A 19,915-nucleotide genomic window follows, 5' to 3' on the forward strand; every position below is an offset into this window, starting at 1 on the left:
ATCTTCGCTGTGTTCCAGCTGTGGTCCAGAGTTCTTCCAGAGTGTGTGCACATCCATGTCTGTAAGATCCAGAGAGGAGGCCCAGCAGCTGGAGTCTCTGCTGCAGCTGCTGGGCTTCCAGCTGCTGCTAACAGGAGCGTTACACAGGAAAAGCTGCTGGTCTGTGGGGAGAGTTCTCAAACTGTGCGGCTCTAAAGTGGATCTCATCCTCACACCCAGCAAGATGTCTGCCAGAGGAGGCGCTCTGCTCTTCAGACACACAACACAACTACACAGTCTGAGGCAGGAAGTGAAACCATGACTCTCTCCTGCTCTTCTAACATCATTTCTATGTGAATCTTTAGTTCTTGGTGTTCATCATTTCTGCTCTTTCGTCTCTTCGTTCTTCAGGCTTTCCATCGACATGTCCTTGCTGCTGTCTCAGTGGGTAAGAAGAGGCAGAGCGGCCCGTCGGCTGGCTGTTGAAGAGCTTTCTCTTGTGCCTAAGAAAGCCCGACCATCACACAGAGTATTGTTGAGGGCCGTCAGTAGTTTGGCTTCCCTGCTGAGATACTGGACAGTCGGACGGTTAGACCTGACTGAGACCTGCATCCCTGCTCAGGGTCTCATTGCACTGCTGCTCCATCATGGTCCTCTGACAGTCAAGTAAATGTCTTTCTGAACATCACAGGACAAATAAAATGTCGATTTTTACTTCAAAGCTTATTTTATATTGATGATCTCTGCAGACTGAGTGAAGAGAGCTTCCAGCAGCTCCTGTCTCTCCTCCATGAAACCCAGGACAAGGACTTGACGTTGTCCTTCTTGAGTAAGGTTGGTGGAGACCTGACCTCCTGCTGCCTGAGCTGGGAGCTGCTTCACTATCTGCTGCAGCAGCCGTCGGCTCCGACCATCACTGTGGACCTGAGGAAGAACCTGTTCTTACAGGAGGAGACCACACGTCTGCTTCCCTTTCTGGACAGGATTGTGTTTAAAAGGTGCTGAATGTGGTTTGATCTTTTACACAGTTTCTGCTGATTAATCAGGAGGATTTGAAATGCTGTCTCATCTTTAATCAGCACTTCATGGATCCTTTAAACAAAGTTGGAAATAAACTCTTTGTTTTCAGGCCCAGTCCCAGCTTTGTGATGAGCTCCATCAGAGAGCTCTACAGAGCTCACGACAGTCACGCTGTTCCCAGTTTGCTGAGGTCACTCGGTCATGTGATCAGCCTGAGCTGCAGACAGCTGGACTCAGTGGACTGTGCTGCTCTGATCTTCATCCTCAGACACGGAGACGGAGTCAGACTGAACCTGCTGTGGACCTCCATACCAGCAGGGGGAGTAGAGTCCATCCTGCTCATGCTGGACAGCGTTTCTCGTCTCAGGTCAGATATTAGAGCTCGTTCCTCTGTGCTGCGCTGTGTGATTGCTGAACAACACACTTTATTGTAACATAATGCTTCAAAAACAAGCTAACATTTTACTGTTAGTGTGGAACAGATTACATGAACAGTTGAACAAGAAACTACAAGGAAAGTTTCAAACAGCAGGCAGAGTGAACATCATTTAAAGGTAGAGCAGTAATAATAACAACAACAGCAACAATAACACATTTTATTAGTGGGCGCCTGTCTAACAACCCAGGGTCACCGTAGCAAACACAGAACAGGAAACAGGATCAAACAGTAACTGGTTCATGTTGATGTTTACAGACAGTAAGCTGGTTTGAAGACGGCTTTGAGTTCAGTTTTCCTGGAAAAGAATCCCAGAGCCGCTGATAGTGGCGCTCATAGTGGCGACATGTACGAACAACAATGTGGTGAAGCTTCCTATCTTATATATCATAGTTGGAAAGAGACGATAATTACACTCTGATGACACAAACAACATGTTCTCACTATGGTATGTGTTCTTTAATGATGACCAGATGTTTATTTCACTACTTATCATCGAGGGTTTCATCACAGATGCCCCGCCCCCGACTGTTGTTTAGTCTCAGAGATTCACACACGCTTTTCTTTAGCATTAGCCCGCTGTCATGGCAACAGTGAGAGCCGTTTGTTGTATTTTAATCCAACACAAACTTTACTAAACAACAAAGAAATTCAGACTAATCAAAAGTTTCATTTTTTTTATTTACACCCAAGGGCCGACTTATCGCTGAACACACTGCAGCTTAGCATTAGCCGTCCTGTTTTTAGATGTCACACAATATTCATGAATTATTTACAAAGTTTACAAATGTCAGCTTTGCAATTTCTCATTAATTATACAGATAATTGTTTAAAAATATATTATTGGAAATCATTTCGTTTACAAATGAGGCCCAAACATTTCTGGTGATCTTCAGTGTTTCCCAAACTGCAGCCTCTGACTCGTTGCTTCTGATTTGTGTGTCTTATTTGTGGTTTTACCAAATGGTATCATCAGCGTTATTGTCATTTTAATCTTAGTGAATTAAAATTGGTCGAATTAACAATTTAATTGTATTAATTATAGTTATTATCAAGTGTTGTCATTACACCTCCTGGGCTACTTTTATCAGCTGCTCGAACAACAAGCTGAAGGCTGCAAATCACAAGTTTGTCTGCAGACACATTTGAACTGGACCCATTAAAATAATCTGCTACATGCTGTGTTTCTGTGGCTTCCTGGACACAAAGGAGACATTTACTCTTCATCACTGCTGACAAATGATGCTTTTAATCTGATAAATGCAGTAAATTATGAACAACGAGTTACCAGATGAACAGAGTCCTTATTCATTTAAAGCTGTTATCTGTTAACATCCACCTGCACAATCAGCCCAAGCAGGGAAACTGGGCTCAGTGTGACTTTGTCTTAATAACATGAGTGCTGTGCATAAATCCAACATCTAATTACAATAATGTGTCTGCTGCTAGTTCATAGATGCTGTTCTTAAAATCCTTTAGTTTTAAAGATCAACACATTTTATTGGAGCCAGCAGTTTGTTTGCAGCATCTATCATTTGAGATTTTCTGTCTCCATGCGTTTCTTTCCAGTGTTGACAGGAACCAGCTGCTGAGGTTCATCCACTGCTGTGCTGCCTGTGACGTCCAGCAGGAGGCAGCGTCAGGCCTGCTGAGGACTCTGCAGCACAGCTTGGATCTGTCCTGCTCCTCCTGTGTGGAGCTACCGGAGGAGGATCAGACTGAGCCTCTGAGTCTGACTGCTGATGACTGCAGGGCCGTCTCCACCATCCTGACACAGGGCAGCCGGGACACACAGCTGGACCTGCGAGACTGTGAGGTGGAGGACAGCGTGCTGGACCTGCTGTTTCCTGTCCTCCACAGGGTCCGCCTCAGGTGGGAAAGACCACCGAAGAGTCTGAACCAGAGAGAACCTTGTTCACGCTGGTGTTGATGCATCCTGACAGTTTCTCTGTTTGTCCTGTTTAGAGTCAGTAACACTGTCCTCCTCCAGCTGCTGTCTCTGGTTCCTGTGAACAGTGAGAGGGACGCAGTGAGGCGGGCGGTGTCCCTGTGTACAGCCCTGGGTGGAGAGCTGGATCTCAGTCACAGCACGCTGGATCAGAGGGTCTGCGGGGCTTTGGTCCAGATGCTGGACTCGTGTGAAGGGCTGACAGAGCTGGACCTCAGTCACTGTCAGCTCACTGACCAGCTGCTGCTCCCTCTCATCACACATCTGCACAAAGTCCAAGTCCTAGAGTGAGTGTCACACACTGATCCTCCTGTGGGAGGCACCAACAACCATCAGCCTGTTCACACACACTACAGTAATATAATGTGCAGCGATCAGTTAGAGCCACATGTTGTGTTTGTGTTACAGTCTGAGTCACAATCAGATCACTGATGCTTCGACCGATGTGTTACTGCAGCTGCTCTCCATCAACCCCTCCATCCACTGTGTGCGGTGAGCCAACATGAAGGAGTTTCTTCTCAGACTCTGAGAGGAATCATTCACAGCCTGAGCTCACGTGGATTCATGTTGTTCTGTGTGAGTGACGTCTGCTCTCTGCTTTGGTCTCTTTCTAGACTCTTCAGCAACAACATCGTGCACAGAGCAGCCTTCAAGGAGCACACGCAGTTTGAGATCTGGTGAAGCGCTCGCCATCATCTTTAACATCGTCGTCATGGTCGTCATCATCAGGGAGATGTAGTTTTATGGTCTCAGTAAAAACTCTCGCAATTGCTTCATACTAAACAATTTAATATAATTTAAATTTAATTTAAGTAAGAATCTATCGGCACCTGTGGTCGGCTCGGCTGAGGAGATCCAGTGTCCCCGCCTTCTCTCACCTCGTCTTCGCTGCAGTGAATCCGCGGAATCTGTGGCCACTGAAACAGGTTCCCTGGATGGCTGTCACCGGTCTGATGGACCAGGATCGCCCTTGTTAACGCTCGGTCGTTAGCAAATAAAACGTTCATGTTGATTTCCTCTGTGTGACAGAAACCTGGCTAAGTGACGGTGAGTTAAGCGCTTTCTCAGAACTGTCACCGCCAAACTGTTGGTATTTTAACTCACCGAGGACTACGGGCCGAGGTGGAGGAGTGGCCACAGTTTACAGAAATACTTTTCGCCAACTGTCACTTTCTCCAGTTTTGACCTGAATATGTTTGAGCTGGGTCATCCTGTTCTCTGTGCGCTGATCTACCGTCCACCTAAATATAACAGCAACTTTGTTCATGACTTCTCTGAGTTCTTGGTTGAAATAATGACAAAGTAGGGCAAAGTTTAATCCTGGGTGATATGAGTATTCATGTGTGTTGTCCTACTAAACCACTGGCAAAAGACTTTTTAAACCTACTTGATGCTTTTAATGTGTTGCAGTCTGTCACTGGTCCCACTCATAAACATGGACACACTCTGGTTTTGTCTCATGGTTTACCTGTTTATAATCTTCAAATTTATGATGTCGTCTTTTCTGATCATATGCCTGTATTGTTTGAAACTTCTCTTCCCTGTAACATCACTACTTGTGTCCTCCTACTGCTTCTCGCATGTTTAAACCATCAAGTGTCGCCCAGTTTTCTACCCCCTTTATTTTTTTATTATTTCAGAATTGTTGTCTTAAGGCCAAGAAAGATGCCAAGCGGATTTATTTTACCAAGTGGATCATCATGGCCTTGCCATATTGGTCCATTTGATTGACCTTTATTATAATTATGAATTTATTTTATTTTCAGTTGCTACAAACGGGACAGACATGACTGGGGGATAGGACAGGGAGAAAGAATGAAAGAAAGAGAGGGAGAGAAAGAAAACCAAAGGGGAGAAGAGACGGTGAGAAGGGGGGGAAGAGAGACAAACAAACAAAAAAAACAAAACTCCTGGGTCACCTGTATGGAGAAAAAAAAACAGAAGAGAAAGCAAACAACAAAGAGCAACATAATAAAAACAGCACCATCTAAATAAACTAGCTAGCAGTAGATATCAGTAGTTACTAAATAATAAACGATATTGTGCAGCACGCAAGATAGACAGCGCACAATGTGCTTTGAGGCAGCAGCCAAGAAAGCTGTAGTCCGCGTCTGTGAATACCCATGCGTACACCTGTGTGCATACCTGTGTGGATCAGCATGCTTGCATTCCAAAGGTTTCTCCATGTAATGATCTGCTAGGGAGTGTGGGGAGTCGCAGCCCCGTCCACCAGGGTATGAAGCAGGTATGGAGGAGATCCAGGCCCCAGACATCCAGAGGCCCCAGAGTACAAGGACCCGAGGAGGACCACCAAAGGGGGGGAACCGTGCCACCCTCCTGGGAAGAGCTGAGTAGAGCCCCAAAGGAGAGGTCACCCCGCAGCTACGGAGCAGAGGCCAGAGGGGGTTGCAGTGGCGTGCCCGCGGGCTCTGCCGGCAGCCAGCTGTGCCAGAGAGGACCGAGCTTCAGGCCCAGAGGCCAGAGGCCTGAGGGCATCCCACCCCCTGGAAGGGGCCAGCCGGGCCACAGGCGCCAGGCCCCGCCCATTCTACTTTTAAATACTCTAGGAACAACAAGTAGGCCTGCAGTGTGAGAGCGAGGGAGAGAGAAAGGGGACGTGGCCCGGGTCAGAATCAAAGCCAGGCCAGCTGCTCTCCACCTCGTGGCACATGGTCACCTGCTCATCCTAGTGAGCTCCACCAGCAGCTCTTTCACACAGTTTACACTGTCAAACACTGTGTGTGGACTTCAGCTAACAACAGGCTACATTTAAGTCTGGACTACATGCTTTTATATTGAGGAGATTTTTCACTGTTTTTATTCCATCAGCAGCTCAACATCATGAGCAGCTTTGACATAAAGACATCAAACTCAAGCTGACTTTAAACTGGATCGACTTTTAATACAGGGGCTCAAAACAACTAACATCTTTATTATATATCAGGACAAAGTCATTTTATATTTATATTTTATACTGTAACTGGAAATGATACACATTAATCTGATTTTGCTTTGGATTTATCTTCTGTTTTAGATCAACTTTGATCACTTAGAGCCATCTTGAGTCTGTTTGTTCTAACTTCTCACTAACATCTCAGATGATTTCTGATCCCTGCTGTTCCCCATCTGCCCTGTAGGTGGCCTCAGTGTGCCTCAAACCATTTACAGATGATTACGTGTTGTTCACAGTTCATATTTAATCAGAAGACGTGGGATGTTGAAGCAGTTTATACACCTCCATCCATCCATGAACATGTAAGAAATCAAAGGTTTGCTTCATGTCTGAAATATGTAGAAAATATTTATTTATTTTATTATTTCATCATTTCATTCACAGGAGGTCAGAGTGTCGCACAAACAGCTTTAACTGCACAACGTCACACTTTAAATCATGTACAGACAAACCTGTGTGTTTGATTTATGGAGAAATAATAAAGACGTGTGTACAGCTGTCCATAAAGCAGCTTCTCACACAAACTCTGACACTTCACTCACTTTAATTCAAAGCTGCGTAATAAAGAGCTGTGGCTGCTATGAACTGCTGAGGATGACTGCATGAAGCTCGCAGCTGAAGTTTCATTCGTCTATTTTAATGTTAATGTTGCCTTTTTAAGTCTGTGTGAGGATTTTAATGACACACATTAAAGGAGCTTCTTTGATTCAAACCAAATTCATGTTGATTTTCAGCCTGAAATGATAAAAACTTCAATAATTCTGTTTATAATCATCAACCTGGAGACTAATGAAAAGTATGATGGTACTTTGATTTGGAGCCTTTTTCAGCTTTATCTAACCAGATTCTTACTCTGAATCATTATCTTGGCCTCCAGTAACACTGTGAGACTTGTCCAGGACACAACCACTAAAATCTGATGTGGGGAAAATTAACAGAGGGAGTGATTTTTTAAGTCTGATTTCAGACCATGTAAGTAGTAGTTAAGCCAGGAGTAGGGCAAAACGTTTATGGCCCCGAAGTTCTATTTCCCACAACATATTGCTAGACTAGTAAGCAAAAACTTTTCTGTGATTAGTCTGGCAGATTTGGGTTTTTTTGTTTTAGTGATAGGTTAATTCTGCCAGTTAGGTTTGGGTTGCTTTCCTGTTTTCAACAGAGGGAGTTTTTCTATAAATGGACATGTCCAGAACTGGGCCCATTATTTTTGTAACGGTGCACTTAGAGAAAATCTGTCAGGTGTCACCCTCATGGTGATGTTTTGATGATTTAATAATCAGCTCTCTTTTTTCTAATTTTTGTTCTAAGCAGGCCTGCAAGATTGAATTAACAGCGCTTTAAAACATTTTCGTGACAGCAAATATAAGGTGAGCTTCTCTAGATTACAATGGGCTGAGGAGAAGGCTGTGGGAACCCGATCAGTGTGTGACTTCCTGTCTAAAAGGATTGCAGCGAGTCAATCCAGTCCAAAATCATAAACAATTGCTTTTTCTTTTAAAAATGATGACGTGATCTTGCTGGTGATGGAGACTGGAATAGGTTGTGCGTCTCCACTATCAGCAATATCTCGTGTGAATGCGTGTGAGTGAATGTGTGACTGGACTGACGATGTGGACTGAAGTGTTGACTGACTTGACACAGACAAAGACCGGACCAAGGTTAGGATTAGTAAATGCTGACAAACAATTCACCACGCCAGTAAGAAAAGGGTGGATGCTTTACTTTGTTTTGCTTTTGGCAGGAGCAGGAGGATGAGCGAGACCGGAGGGGGAGACTGTAGGTTCACCTGAGAGTGTGGAGCGGCAGACTTAACCCTTTGGCTGCTAATTTTGGGTTTTGCTGATGTTTGCTTGGTTCGTGTTACCATTAACCATAGCAGGCCACTGTAGAAGTCAATTAAATCTTATAGAGGAAAATAGTCAGAACCAAAACAATATTTAGGAATTACATAGGGGAATGGTAGAGTAAGACATTAAAATACAGTTATGGAATAACAAACACTGGTCCAGGTGACCGAGGTTTTTTCCCTTTAAAATAGTAACGTATTAAAAAGAGAGCACAACCGGTAGGGGCCTGTGATAGGACGTGGTATTGCAGGAAAACACGAGCAAAAAAAAAAAGAAAAATGGGGTTTTCAAATGTCAAGTTCATGCTAACACTCGTGTTTTGTTTCTAGGTAGTTCTGTGGATGCAGGCTCTGGGTGGAGCCAGAAGTTCAACAGATTTGACATGATAATTAAACTGATTTCATTTCTTAACACAGGTTTGCAGGCCCAGAGCAAAGATACTCGAGAGGAGAATTGTTGAGGTGTTCTAATATGACTAACCTTTTTCTTTTAATTTCGTAGATGTGGTGAAGCATTTTCATTCTATGTGACACATAAAATGTGTCAAAGGGGGAATTTTAGGTTTAATTTGAAACAATGGATTATATGATCAGTGTTGACTTTTCAAAGTCAAAGTCAAAGTCAGCTTTATTGTCAATTCTGCCACATGTACAGGACATACAGAGAATAGAAACTACGTTACTCTCAATCCCTAGATAAAATAGCAAATGAACATTTAAATATAAGAGTGATTAAAAATGCAAGTAAAATAATTAAAAAGTAAAAATTTAAATAAATAAATATAATACAATTTTACATATAACAAGAAAGCTATACAATATACAATATAATGAGTAAATGACATTGAGTGCAAACCAGGCAGAGTAGTGCAAATGGGCAAATAGTGCAAATGGAGATTTAGTAATGTACGGTAAGAGAAAGTGTAACAACAAAGTCTTATGAGGTAATGGCAGTCCAATGCTCCACAAAGTGACTGGTAACTGGTGCAGGCCAGTGAGTGAGTCAGAGAGTGTGTGTGTGTGTGTGTGTGTGTGTGTGTGTGTGTGTGTGTGTGTGTGTGTGTGTGTGACAGAGTTCAGTGAGACCGTGGAGGAGAGAGGGGAGAGGGGGCAGAATCGGGAGGGAGTTAAGCTTCCTGACAGCCTGATGGATGAAGCTGTCCTTCAGTCTGCTGGTCCTGGCCTGGAGACTCCGCAGTCTCCTCCCCGACGGCAGCAGCTTGAAGAAGCTTTGCATTGGGTGCGTGGGATCAGCCGCTATGCAAAGGGCTTTTTTAGTGAGACGGGTGCTGTAAATGTCCTGGAGGGAGGGGAGAGAGACACCAATGATCCTCTCTGCAGCTCTCACTATGCGTTGGAGGGACTCCTGAAGTCCACGACAATCTCCTTCGTCTTCTCCACATTCAGAGAGAGATTGTTGTCAGCACACCACGTGGCCAGGCGTCTCACCTCACTTCTGTAGTCGGTCTCATCCCTGTTGCTAATGAGACCCACCACCGTTGTGTCGTCCGCAAACTTGATGAAGAGGTTGGAGCTGTATGATGGAGTGCAGTCATGGGTCAGCAGAGTGAAGAGGAGGGGGCTTTTTGGGTGTTTGATAATTTAGGTACAGTAAAACCTACGTAGAAACAATAGTTTTCATGTTTAAGCTTAACTGATTAGAATAAATGAAATCCTGTTTAGAAGATAAAATGCCTGTGTTCATGAGAAGCTGAGTACTACACTTAAAGGGAACTGTGGACAGCAGGCTGAATGAAACGTATGCTTTTGTGAAAGAAGGGAAGATGTTAAGATTGAAAATGTTTGATTTCTTTTTTGATTTATTTCACTAGAATAAGCGATTATAATAATTTTTCATACACACATTGCAATTGTGATCATAGGAATTGCCACTCAGTCTTGTGAAGGTCATAAGCTTCATTCATATATAGGAGGAAAATGTAGGAAAATGGCTTAGAGTGCAGAGGGGTAAATGCAAAATCGCTTACACACATAAATAATATTTTGACTAATCGTCTAGATCAGAGAGTCCTGAATATAAAAATCTGAACCAACTTTGAGTAACTAGAAGAACAATGGATGAACATATTAGATTATTGAGGCGTCGCACAGAGGTGTTTTCCTTTTCTGTCCTTTACAGAAGGAGCAGATTCCAGAACCACAGCAAAACCACGAGGGGGTTGGCCAGAATCCAGGAAGCACCAGACCAAACAGATCTGGCCAATAAAGGGGGGCACGGATGTGACCTAAAAGAAGCGTAGATCTCAGAAAATTGCCCGTCCCAGAAGATTAGTTGTTTGAACTGTAAAGAAGGTCAAAAAGCTCGTTAGACAGAGGTGGTGGTCATGCTGGATATGGTCTACCTGTTAAAGGGGGCAAAGGGACAATTAAGTGAACTGTAAGTTGTGTGCTTAGAAACCAGGAGTAATTTTAAAGAGGAAACGGTTTAACTCTATAGAGACTGTTTCCACAGATTGACAAAAGTAATCTAGGACCTTTTACTAGGAAAAGCTAATTATATCTGTTTGGATTTTACCGTGAGCAGTGAGGGAAGTCAGAAGTGGGTTTAAACTGTGACGCTGGGTGAAAAGGGGGTGTTAGGAAATAAAGGTAGGACAGCTCACAGCCCGGTGTAGACACAAGGTGCTCTCTTAGAGCTTGACTTATTTGTTTGATTTATTTGTTGGATAGAAGTAATTATGCCACAATAATAAGGGAACATTGAAAATACACAACCCGTTGAGGGGACGGATGACATGTGTGTTTGGGCAAGTGAAAGGTTTCATTTCGTTTAGTATGACTCCTTTGGTTAAATTCTTAGCTATTATTCTCACATGCAAGTAAAGTTAAGGGGATAACTTAGGTATTATGTCGTCTCTCTTTAGGAAAGATGAAAAGGGTGGAGCTGTTACGGAATAAATATATATTCTTAGTGGTTATTTTCTGTTTATATTGTTTTATAGAGGCCAGTATAGTAAAACGCCACTTTGAGTTATAATGTGTGCTAAAGGTCACAGAGTACTATGTAAGACAGGAAACTGCAGAAGACGCTTTGTGCAGGCCTGCAGAGTACAGGGAGTGAAACTAGGCAGAGTGCACTGAGTTGTTTTGATCAAAACTGTGTGTGACGTATAAGAGAACTATATTATATGCATTGAGAAAGTGTCCGAAGCAAGGAAATAAAGGTAAAATTAAATACACCAATGTAAACGGAGAGGTGCAAAAGAAAGGCACCTTTTAAGGAGATGCCTTTTTAGAAAAAAAAAGAGGAAAAAGGCAAAATGGGAGCTAGGGGAGAGACTCCACTGAATACATACTGTATTTAACCCACCTACTAATGCACACACATGCAGTGAGGTCAAAAGTCATCTCAGAACGGACAGAACACAGAAGCTGATGCAGGTTTTATCTGCGGAGAGGATGGACACTGGAGAAAGGACTGCCCCTATCGGTGTCAAAACCAAAGTGGATAGCACTGTGAACATGGAGCAGTGGTGGTCACAAACAGACTGAAAGGAGGAGGGCAGGACCGTGGGGCACCCTTCAGGCTGTTGTTTATCGAAGACACCAGAAACGGAAAGTGATGCACACACACCCACTCACACAGTATAAAGTGACCTACACACACTGACTCAGCATGAAGTGATAAACACATACACAAACATATGTACACACGTTGATTCAGTGAATAAAATGACAAACACACCAACACACTGACTCAGTGAAAAGTGATGCACGCACGAACACACATGCACATGCTGGTGCAATGCAACGTGCAGACGGTGGGTGGACGATGGCTGTTGTCTACACCAGATCATTCCTTACCTCAGTTGCATGTCACGTTCTTTTACATGGTGTAAGATGTTGTGGTGGGGCATGGTCTGCGGTGCCGTGCGGACGCACCTGCACGGCATCCGCAATCATGCCCGCCGTGTTAAAACACGGGGACTCAGGGGTTGGTGTGGTTGTGGTGTGACGTGAATTAAATAAAGATGGCTCTGAACATTGCTCCGTGGTCCCGCCGTGCCTTATTCACGCCACAGATGTGAAGATTCATGTGCTCGTTTGTGCTGAGGCTTTTTTTTTTACTTTCCTCAAAGCTCTCCTATAGAAGCTCAGTTTGATTGCAGTTGACTGCCGGTAGGGGTTCACTGCCAGTTTTAATGGCTTGCTTTTATGTGGCAGGTTACAGACATTCAGTGAAAAATAAAGGCATTAAAACATGAGTAAAACAGACATTAAAATATACAAGAAATTAAAACAAAATTTAAAAAAATAAAAAAAATATTTAGAGCGACCAAAAGCTGACTAAAGGTGACTCTGGTATCCAGGACCTGTACCTCTCAAGAACCAGAAAACAAGCAGGGAATATCATCACAGACCCCTTTACACCCTGCACACAGACTTTTTGATCTGCTGCCCTCTGGCAGACGGTACAGAAGGCTGCAGACCAGGACCACCCGACATAGGAACAGTTTCTTTCCCCTTGCCATTTCCCTCCTAAACAGTTGAACTGTCACACTGCTCACACTGCTAGACTGCAACTGCACCTTATGTACATTCTGTAGTATTCATTCCTGTCATCCTGTATTTTATGTATATAAGATTTAGATTGGTTATGGTTGGATATGTGTGTATGTATTGTGTTGTTTACATACTGTTGTGATTTACATTGCTGTGCTTGAGAGCCACCATCTACTGGAACCAAATTCTTTGTATGTGTATCAGAATCAGAATCAGAATACTATATTGATCCCTAGGGGGAATTATGTTGGTTACAGTGCTCCAGTACAAACAGTAAAAAAGAAAGACAATGCAAGAAGTAAGAAATAGCATAATATATACATATATATAGAGCTGGGCGATAGAACGAGAACGATAACGATATGTATTGCGAGATAACTTTTTCTCGATAGAAAAGTTAAACTATTGTGACAGGCCTCATCTCTCTTGTTTCCTGTGTGCAGACTCTCGTGTTTTATTAGTATTATTGACAATTTAGTAGTCTGTTTTGTTTGTTCTATTTTGAAACTTAAACGCTTTAGTGGCTGCCTTTTGTGTAGTTTGCAATATTTGCCTTTATTTATCTAAAAAAGTCTCATGTTCCTTAAGTACATCTACCCTGTTGAACTTATTATGGGAAATAAATATTTAAATCAAAACAAGCTGCTGATTATTTCACATTTTACTTGTGAGCAACGGCACATTTAAATCTTACAAATATAGTCATTTGGCTTATATTGTGATAGATATCGTTATCGCCTGAAATGAAAAAACATATCGTGATATGCAAAAATCTTATATCGCCCAGCTTTATATATATATATATATATATATATATATATATATATATATATATATATATATATATATATATATGTATATATATATATATATATTAGGGGTGCAACGATATTCGTATCGATATTGAACCGTTCGATACAGTGCTTTCGGTTCGGTACGCATATGTATCGAACAATACAACATTTTTAATTTATTTTATCAACTTTCCTTCTGACAATGCTGTCTGTGTTGAGCGCTCAGTGAATCTGCGTTCGACTACTCCGCCTAGGCTGCACTGTCGAGCGCAGATCCACTGAGCGCTCAACACAGACAGCATCGTCAGAAGGAAGAGCGCAGGGCAAGTTAACTTGCAACATGGCAAATTGAACCTCCCCCACCCTCATTCAGATCTGGCGTTTGGAACTATTTTGGTTTTCATGTGACGTATGACCCTGAAGGTAAGCGCGTCATGGACTAAAGTAAAACAGTATGTTGGATGTGCCACGCAATGCTTAATTACATGGGTGGGAACTAGTGTGTTAGCGCAGTTAGCTCGTTAACGTGTTGGCCGTCTAGCCCCACGCACGGGGCGATCAGGGGTAGCTCGTTAACGGAGATTTGCTGTGTTGTGGCGTTAAGATCATTTCAGCGAGATTAACGCTGACAGCACTAGTGGGAACAGAGACATTTCTCTGTAATAAACTCTCTTTTCCAAAGATGAGTGATTCCTCAATCAGATACAGGGCTCGCAATATCGCTAGCCCGACGTCCTGGTGTTAGCGATTTTTCCAGTCGGGCTACCAAAACAGATTTCCAATGTTACCATGTGTTTGTGTATGTGTAATGTCTTTACTTATACTGGTCAATAGACTTTAGTGAACACATTATTGAAAGGTGTTATTGATAGGGTTGTCTAGCACAACCCTATTGCTGGAACAATCAGAGACAATTGTACTGCCTCTAGCAAAGCACTGGACACCAGGCAGAACACTCTGTGTGATCTCGTGCACGAGGGAGATGCCTGTGACGAGCGCTGTTCCTGCCACTTGAACCCCAGTCACTCTCTGTCAGCTCCCTCGTAGCACTGCCCTTTATTGAGGTTATGTGAATATGCTTAGGTCATTAACATATGACATCTTACACCAGCAAAGAGTACCTTGTCTGTGTTAGTGTAGGTATGTGTGTGTATGTGTGTGTGTCAAGATATGGCCCTCTGAATGCCTCCTTAAAAAGGCGGTGCCAGGAGTCCAGCGGTCCACCTAAAGAAAGGGCTCCTATACTTGAACAGATAGACAGTAGGTGTCCACCTATACCATAAATCAGAAAGAGAAGATACCACCTTTCTCATGACCTTAGGATGTGTGTGTATGCCAGAACACTCTGGAAGGCACACAGTCTTTTCAGACTACTATGGATCAGACCTTTATCATTATACAATTGATTCTGTACCTCTAAGCATATATGATTATATATTTCTAAGTATAATTGACAATCAAACAATATAAATATGACAGTTATACATAAATTAAAAACAGTTTTTCAAGTATCTTTATTCCTCTGAAGCAGCTGCATTATAACCAATCTTGTCCTCTGTGGCCATTTAAAATAGCCTAAAATAACTGTTGTTATATTTGTTGCAGTTTCTGCTCCTCTTGGATACACGACTGTTGAAAAGACATATTTGATTTTCGATGTGACTTTTAACTGGATAAATATCAGATATATAAACGTCCCTCTGCAACAAGTCCAGCTTCTACCTCATGATAGGAATGTTTTTGTGGCTCAAGATGACCTGATATCTTTCATGATGGATACATTTGACTCATGTTTCACATATTATAGACCAACAAGTGCCCTTCTCAGTGTGAAGTGAACTGGAGTCTGTCTGTACTGGATCTGGATTCATCATCGTCCCTCCAACAGCGACATAGTGATCCGGCTCACCAATTGGTGAAAACGACCTACCGAGCCTGCTAGAAGGTGCAGGAGGGCCAATCTGAGCTAAAATTATGGAGCTAATAACTGCTAATAAAGCCAATTGATGGACCGATAACATGTATATTTAATGTCAGCTCCCTCCAAAATAAGAGCTTTTTTAAAAACTCAGACTGAGGTCTTATTTTGAAAGCCAGAGTTTGTTGAAGCTGTTTCCTGAAGGGGGACCCTGAACAATTAGAAAAAGCAGATTTTAAAACACTTAATGTCATCTGTGCTCATTAAACGGACATCATGCAGTTTATCTTCAAACCAGCAGAGGGCCACATATCACCAACAACGAAGAGTTCAAGAAGATGTTTGTGCCATCAGAGCTGTACGTATTGATCTGATCAATATTGAAGTTCATGTTTCTGTGATTGGTAGTGATGTGTCAGTCGCGAACGAAACGGCTCTTAGAGCCAGATCTTTGAAGTGAACGACGCGAGCCGGCTCCTTATTGGGATCCGTGGGTTTTTTTTCTTTCTCTCACCCTCTCTCTCGCACTATTTTTCCCCTTTCTCTCCGCACGCGACTTGTGCTTTGCGCTGCAAACACAGGGGAGGGGCGGTAGTTACACTCACAGTAGAGCAGGAGGGAGAGAGAGAAAGAGACTCAGGGACAACAACATCACATTAGAAAGGTATAGTAATCATCCACAACTATTTTCAGTTGCGGGTGATAAAGGATTCAGAAAGTTTATTCTTGCAGGCCCATGCATCTTCTTTTTGTTTTCATATTTGATTTATTTATTACATTTTATGTGGAGTGAATAAATGAAAGTATATTTAAAGTATATTTACGGCACGTACAAAGCCCGAAGCACGTAAAAACTCCAAAATACGTAAAAACTCCAAAACACGTACAAACTCCGAAGCACTAACAAAACCAAACAGAAGTGCTCCAGGATGCTAGACGCAGTGTTGAACTTTTGTTATCTAGCGGCTACACAACCCAGGAAGTACCAACAACTTGATTCTGTGTGTGGTAGTAACAGGTAAATGAACATTTTTTTAAATTATTTGAATATATATGAGTGCTTGTGTGTAAATACACAAACAATACACATATGCTTTCAATTGTGTAATTTAAGTGATCTAGGTAGCTGTTTTGAAAGTTCAGTTAACGCTAGAAATGTGTTTTGGAGTTTGTACGTGCTTTGTCTCTAGGGGCCACCGTATATATTTATATATAAACATATATAAATAAAACCACTTTTTTTTTACATTAGTAATTCCTTTTGTGCATAATTTTATATTATTGTTAATAATAAATTAATTAAAGCAACAAAACAACCTGAAGAGCCGGTTGGGAGCCGAAAGAGCCGGCTCTTTTTAGTGAGCCGAGCCGAAAGAGCAGGTTCTCTAAAAAGAGCCGGAAATCCCATCACTAGTGATTGGATCAGTTTTTAAAAGCAGCTATTTTTATAGATTGTCAGAAACATGAGAGAAACTGAATGTCTTTAATATTTGATACACTGAGTACTTTTGGATGTCTACTTATTCAACCATGATGGAAACATCCCATAAAGAAAGATAAATCAAAAATTTGGATTCATTTTAATGAGCCCCATGACTTGTTGAAAATGCAGAGGAGCTGGTTGTGAACTGAGCTTCAGAGAAACATACTGATATTCACTGTGAACCTTTGAGTGGAAAAAGACAGAAAACAACATGTGGATCCTGGAATAATGTGAGCTTCCATCTTTAAAGGACTGAAGAGGAGGAAGTTTACAATGAATCATTTAGAACAGTTTCAAACATCAACTGATTGAATCCATGAATCTGAAAACATGTTTCTGAGTGAAAGAGACAGACATGTACAGACTGAACTATCTGTTCAACATTCAGAGTGTTTCTCTAACAGGAGGACACTCTTTACACTTCACTCAGCACAGGGACACTGAGGAATCAGGAGGATAAGACCAGGCCATAAACCCAGGATAAAGAGGTTCAGTGAATGTGGTGTTGAAGGTGTGGAGGTGGATCAGAGTGTCAGGTGAGACTCTGTAGAAGGACAGAGTGCCAGCAGGACAGTCCACATACACTGCTACTCTGTTAGAGACAGAGGAGGAGGAGGAGGAGGAGGTGACGGATACAAATTTTGTGTTGTAACAGACATAAACAGGACCATCATTAGTGCAGTATAGACTCCAGGAATGATCATTCCGTCCAAACCAACAGTCATTACCCTCTCCTTTCCTTCTGATTCTTCTGTAACTCACTGATATATAAACTTCTCCAGTCCACTTGACCTCCCAGTAACAGCGACCAGTCAGACCATCTCTGCACAGCAGCTGAGGAAGAATATCAAATCTGTCTGGATGATCAGGATATGACTGAACCTCCGCACGTGTCACCTTCCTGTTGTTGTCAGACAGTTTGAGGTTTGTGTGAACTGTGTTTGTGTCGATTGTGAGTTGACAGGAATCTGATGGAGAGAACAAACACAATCCAGCTGCAGTTATTGATCCATCATCTGTTCATTGATTGACACTTTGATGATGACTCCTGACATGATGAAGATGGTTGAATGTGTGCTGCTTTGTTTTCATGAATCCCATTAAAAACACACTTACACTTCTTCAGACCTGGTCTCAACCATTGGACTCCAGCAGGCTCCACCCTGAAAGGAGGAGGGGGGTCAGAGCAGCACAGTCTCTTTCAGCATGCACACATCGACATTACATGGCTCTCATACACATACTGTTAGACACTGATAAAGGAACAGTCCAACATTTTCACAAATACACTTCAATCCATACGTGGATCAAACTGCTGATGATTTGAACTGATCCTGGATCCGTCAGTACTCCACTGTATGAATGAAATATGACTGATTCAAACTGTCACCTTCATTATCCTTATATTCCTCTTCTGTTTAGCTGGAAAGGACACCTCCCTGCCATCGCTGCCAGCTGTTTTTCTCCACAAGGAGAGAGGAAACAGGTGTCTAACAAAATCAGACGTCCTCACTTTAAAGCCTCATTTTAAATGAATGTTACATTAATGTTCATTGTAATAGCTGTAATTGGGCTTATTACACAGCGGGGACATGAATAGTTTTGTTACAGGCCAAGTACAGCTGGATTTTATGACAATAAAGCTAGCTTACTTTTGTAACATATAGGTCTACTTTTAATTAAATTTCTACCATTTGCAGTGTTGGGGAGTAACGGAATACATGTACTGCTGTTATGTATTTAAAATACAAAATATTATGGGGCGCCGTTTGTAAAGTGAAACATGCTGAAATTAACGGCAACATTTTTCCACATTTAGCTCAAAACAAGTCATTTTTTACAACATTTAGTAAAATATTAGTAACTTTTCATATTTAAAACAGAATTTTAAATGTTAAATCTAAATGTTAAATATTCAATCTAAATGTTAAATGTTAAATCTAAATATTATATTTAAATCTAAATGGTAAATGTTAAATCTAAATATTATATTTAAATCTAAATGTTAAATGTTCAATCTAAATCTAAATGTTAAATCTAAATGCTAAATGTTAAATGTTAAACCTAAATGTTTAGGCTAATATGCAAATTTATTGTACGGATCAACGGAAATACCAAAATAAAAGCTTCCCGAAAACCTCCGGTGCAAAATTGTGTCTGTTCTCCTCCTCACTTCTCCCTGCCATGTGCTGCTTCACTTCTTGCCTACGAGCATGTCCAGCGATTTTGCTGGACATGCGCTGCAGCGATTGTGAAGTGGAGACTGCAGCTGCTAAGAGTGCACTACTGCTGAACCTTTGGATGGCCGACAAAACGGATCTTCCGATGTTTTCAGCTAAATCGCCGGACGTGCTTTCTCATGGTCGGGTTATGGCTGAATTCCAGTGGAATGACGGTCCTGCCATAATAGACGTTCCAGCCATGTGTTCCAGCCCTAAACCTAACCTTATCCCTAACTATAACTTTACTAGCAGTTAAATGACGTAAAATAGTGTTTTCCAAAGCGATTTTTAGAAAATGAACGAACATGTGTAGATTGAGTCCAAACGGTTCTCATGTGCTCTCCTTTTTCCGATGCCGTAATTTAGGAAAGTGTTGGGTACCCGAAAGCATAAAATGTTGACAATTTCTCACCTAGCGAAAATTATTACGCTTTGGGAGTGAGAACGTGTCTGACCACTACCGGCACACTTTTGCACCGGAGGTTTTCGGAAAGCTTTTATTTTGGTATTTCCGCTGATCCGTGCAATAAATTTGCATGTTAGCCTAAACATTTAGATTTAAGATTTAGATTTAGATTTAAATATAATATTTAGATTTAACATTTAACATTTAGATTTAAATATAATATTTAGATTTAACATTTAACATTTAGATTTAAATATAATATTTAGATTTAACATTTAACATTTAGATTGAATATTTAACATTTAGATTTAACATTTAAAATTCTGTTTTAAATATGAAAAGTTACTAATATTTTACTAAATGTTGTAAAAAATGACTTGTTTTGA

At 41.7% G+C, this 19,915-nt stretch overlaps 2 protein-coding genes across 3 annotated transcripts in view; one reads left to right on the top strand and one right to left on the bottom strand.

Moving 5' to 3' along the window:
- LOC145419362 (uncharacterized) lies at positions 1-6,866 on the top strand. Of its 2 annotated transcripts, XR_013906696.1 has the most exons (9): positions 1-282; positions 391-645; positions 729-977; positions 1,109-1,366; positions 3,005-3,307; positions 3,401-3,670; positions 3,792-3,875; positions 3,998-6,638; positions 6,721-6,866. XR_013906696.1 is itself a non-coding variant. In XM_080299416.1 (8 exons), the coding sequence occupies exons 1-8, from the start codon at positions 56-58 to the stop codon at positions 4,062-4,064; spliced, it is 1,713 nt and encodes a 570-aa protein (XP_080155542.1). In that variant the 5' UTR covers positions 1-55; the 3' UTR covers positions 4,065-6,866. The 2 variants fall into 2 exon arrangements, 1 of the variants encoding a protein (XP_080155542.1); XM_080299416.1 differs by having other exon boundaries at positions 3,998-6,866.
- An 8,279-nt stretch (positions 6,867-15,145) lies between these two features.
- The window catches only part of LOC145425925 (protein NLRC3-like), a 37,057-nt gene continuing 32,287 nt past the window's right edge, over positions 15,146-19,915 (bottom strand). Inside the window, exons 6-7 of the mRNA XM_080299408.1 lie at positions 18,018-18,064; positions 15,146-17,869 (exon numbers count right to left, since the gene is read on the bottom strand). Coding sequence (XP_080155534.1) covers positions 17,328-17,869; positions 18,018-18,064 — 589 coding nt within the window. The 3' untranslated portion in view covers positions 15,146-17,327. The remainder of the gene's footprint in view (positions 17,870-18,017; positions 18,065-19,915) is intronic.

The sequence above is a fragment of the Astatotilapia calliptera genome, chromosome 3 (genome assembly GCF_964374335.1).
Source record: "Astatotilapia calliptera chromosome 3, fAstCal68.1, whole genome shotgun sequence".
In the NCBI taxonomy this organism is placed as follows: Eukaryota; Metazoa; Chordata; class Actinopteri; order Cichliformes; family Cichlidae; genus Astatotilapia; species Astatotilapia calliptera.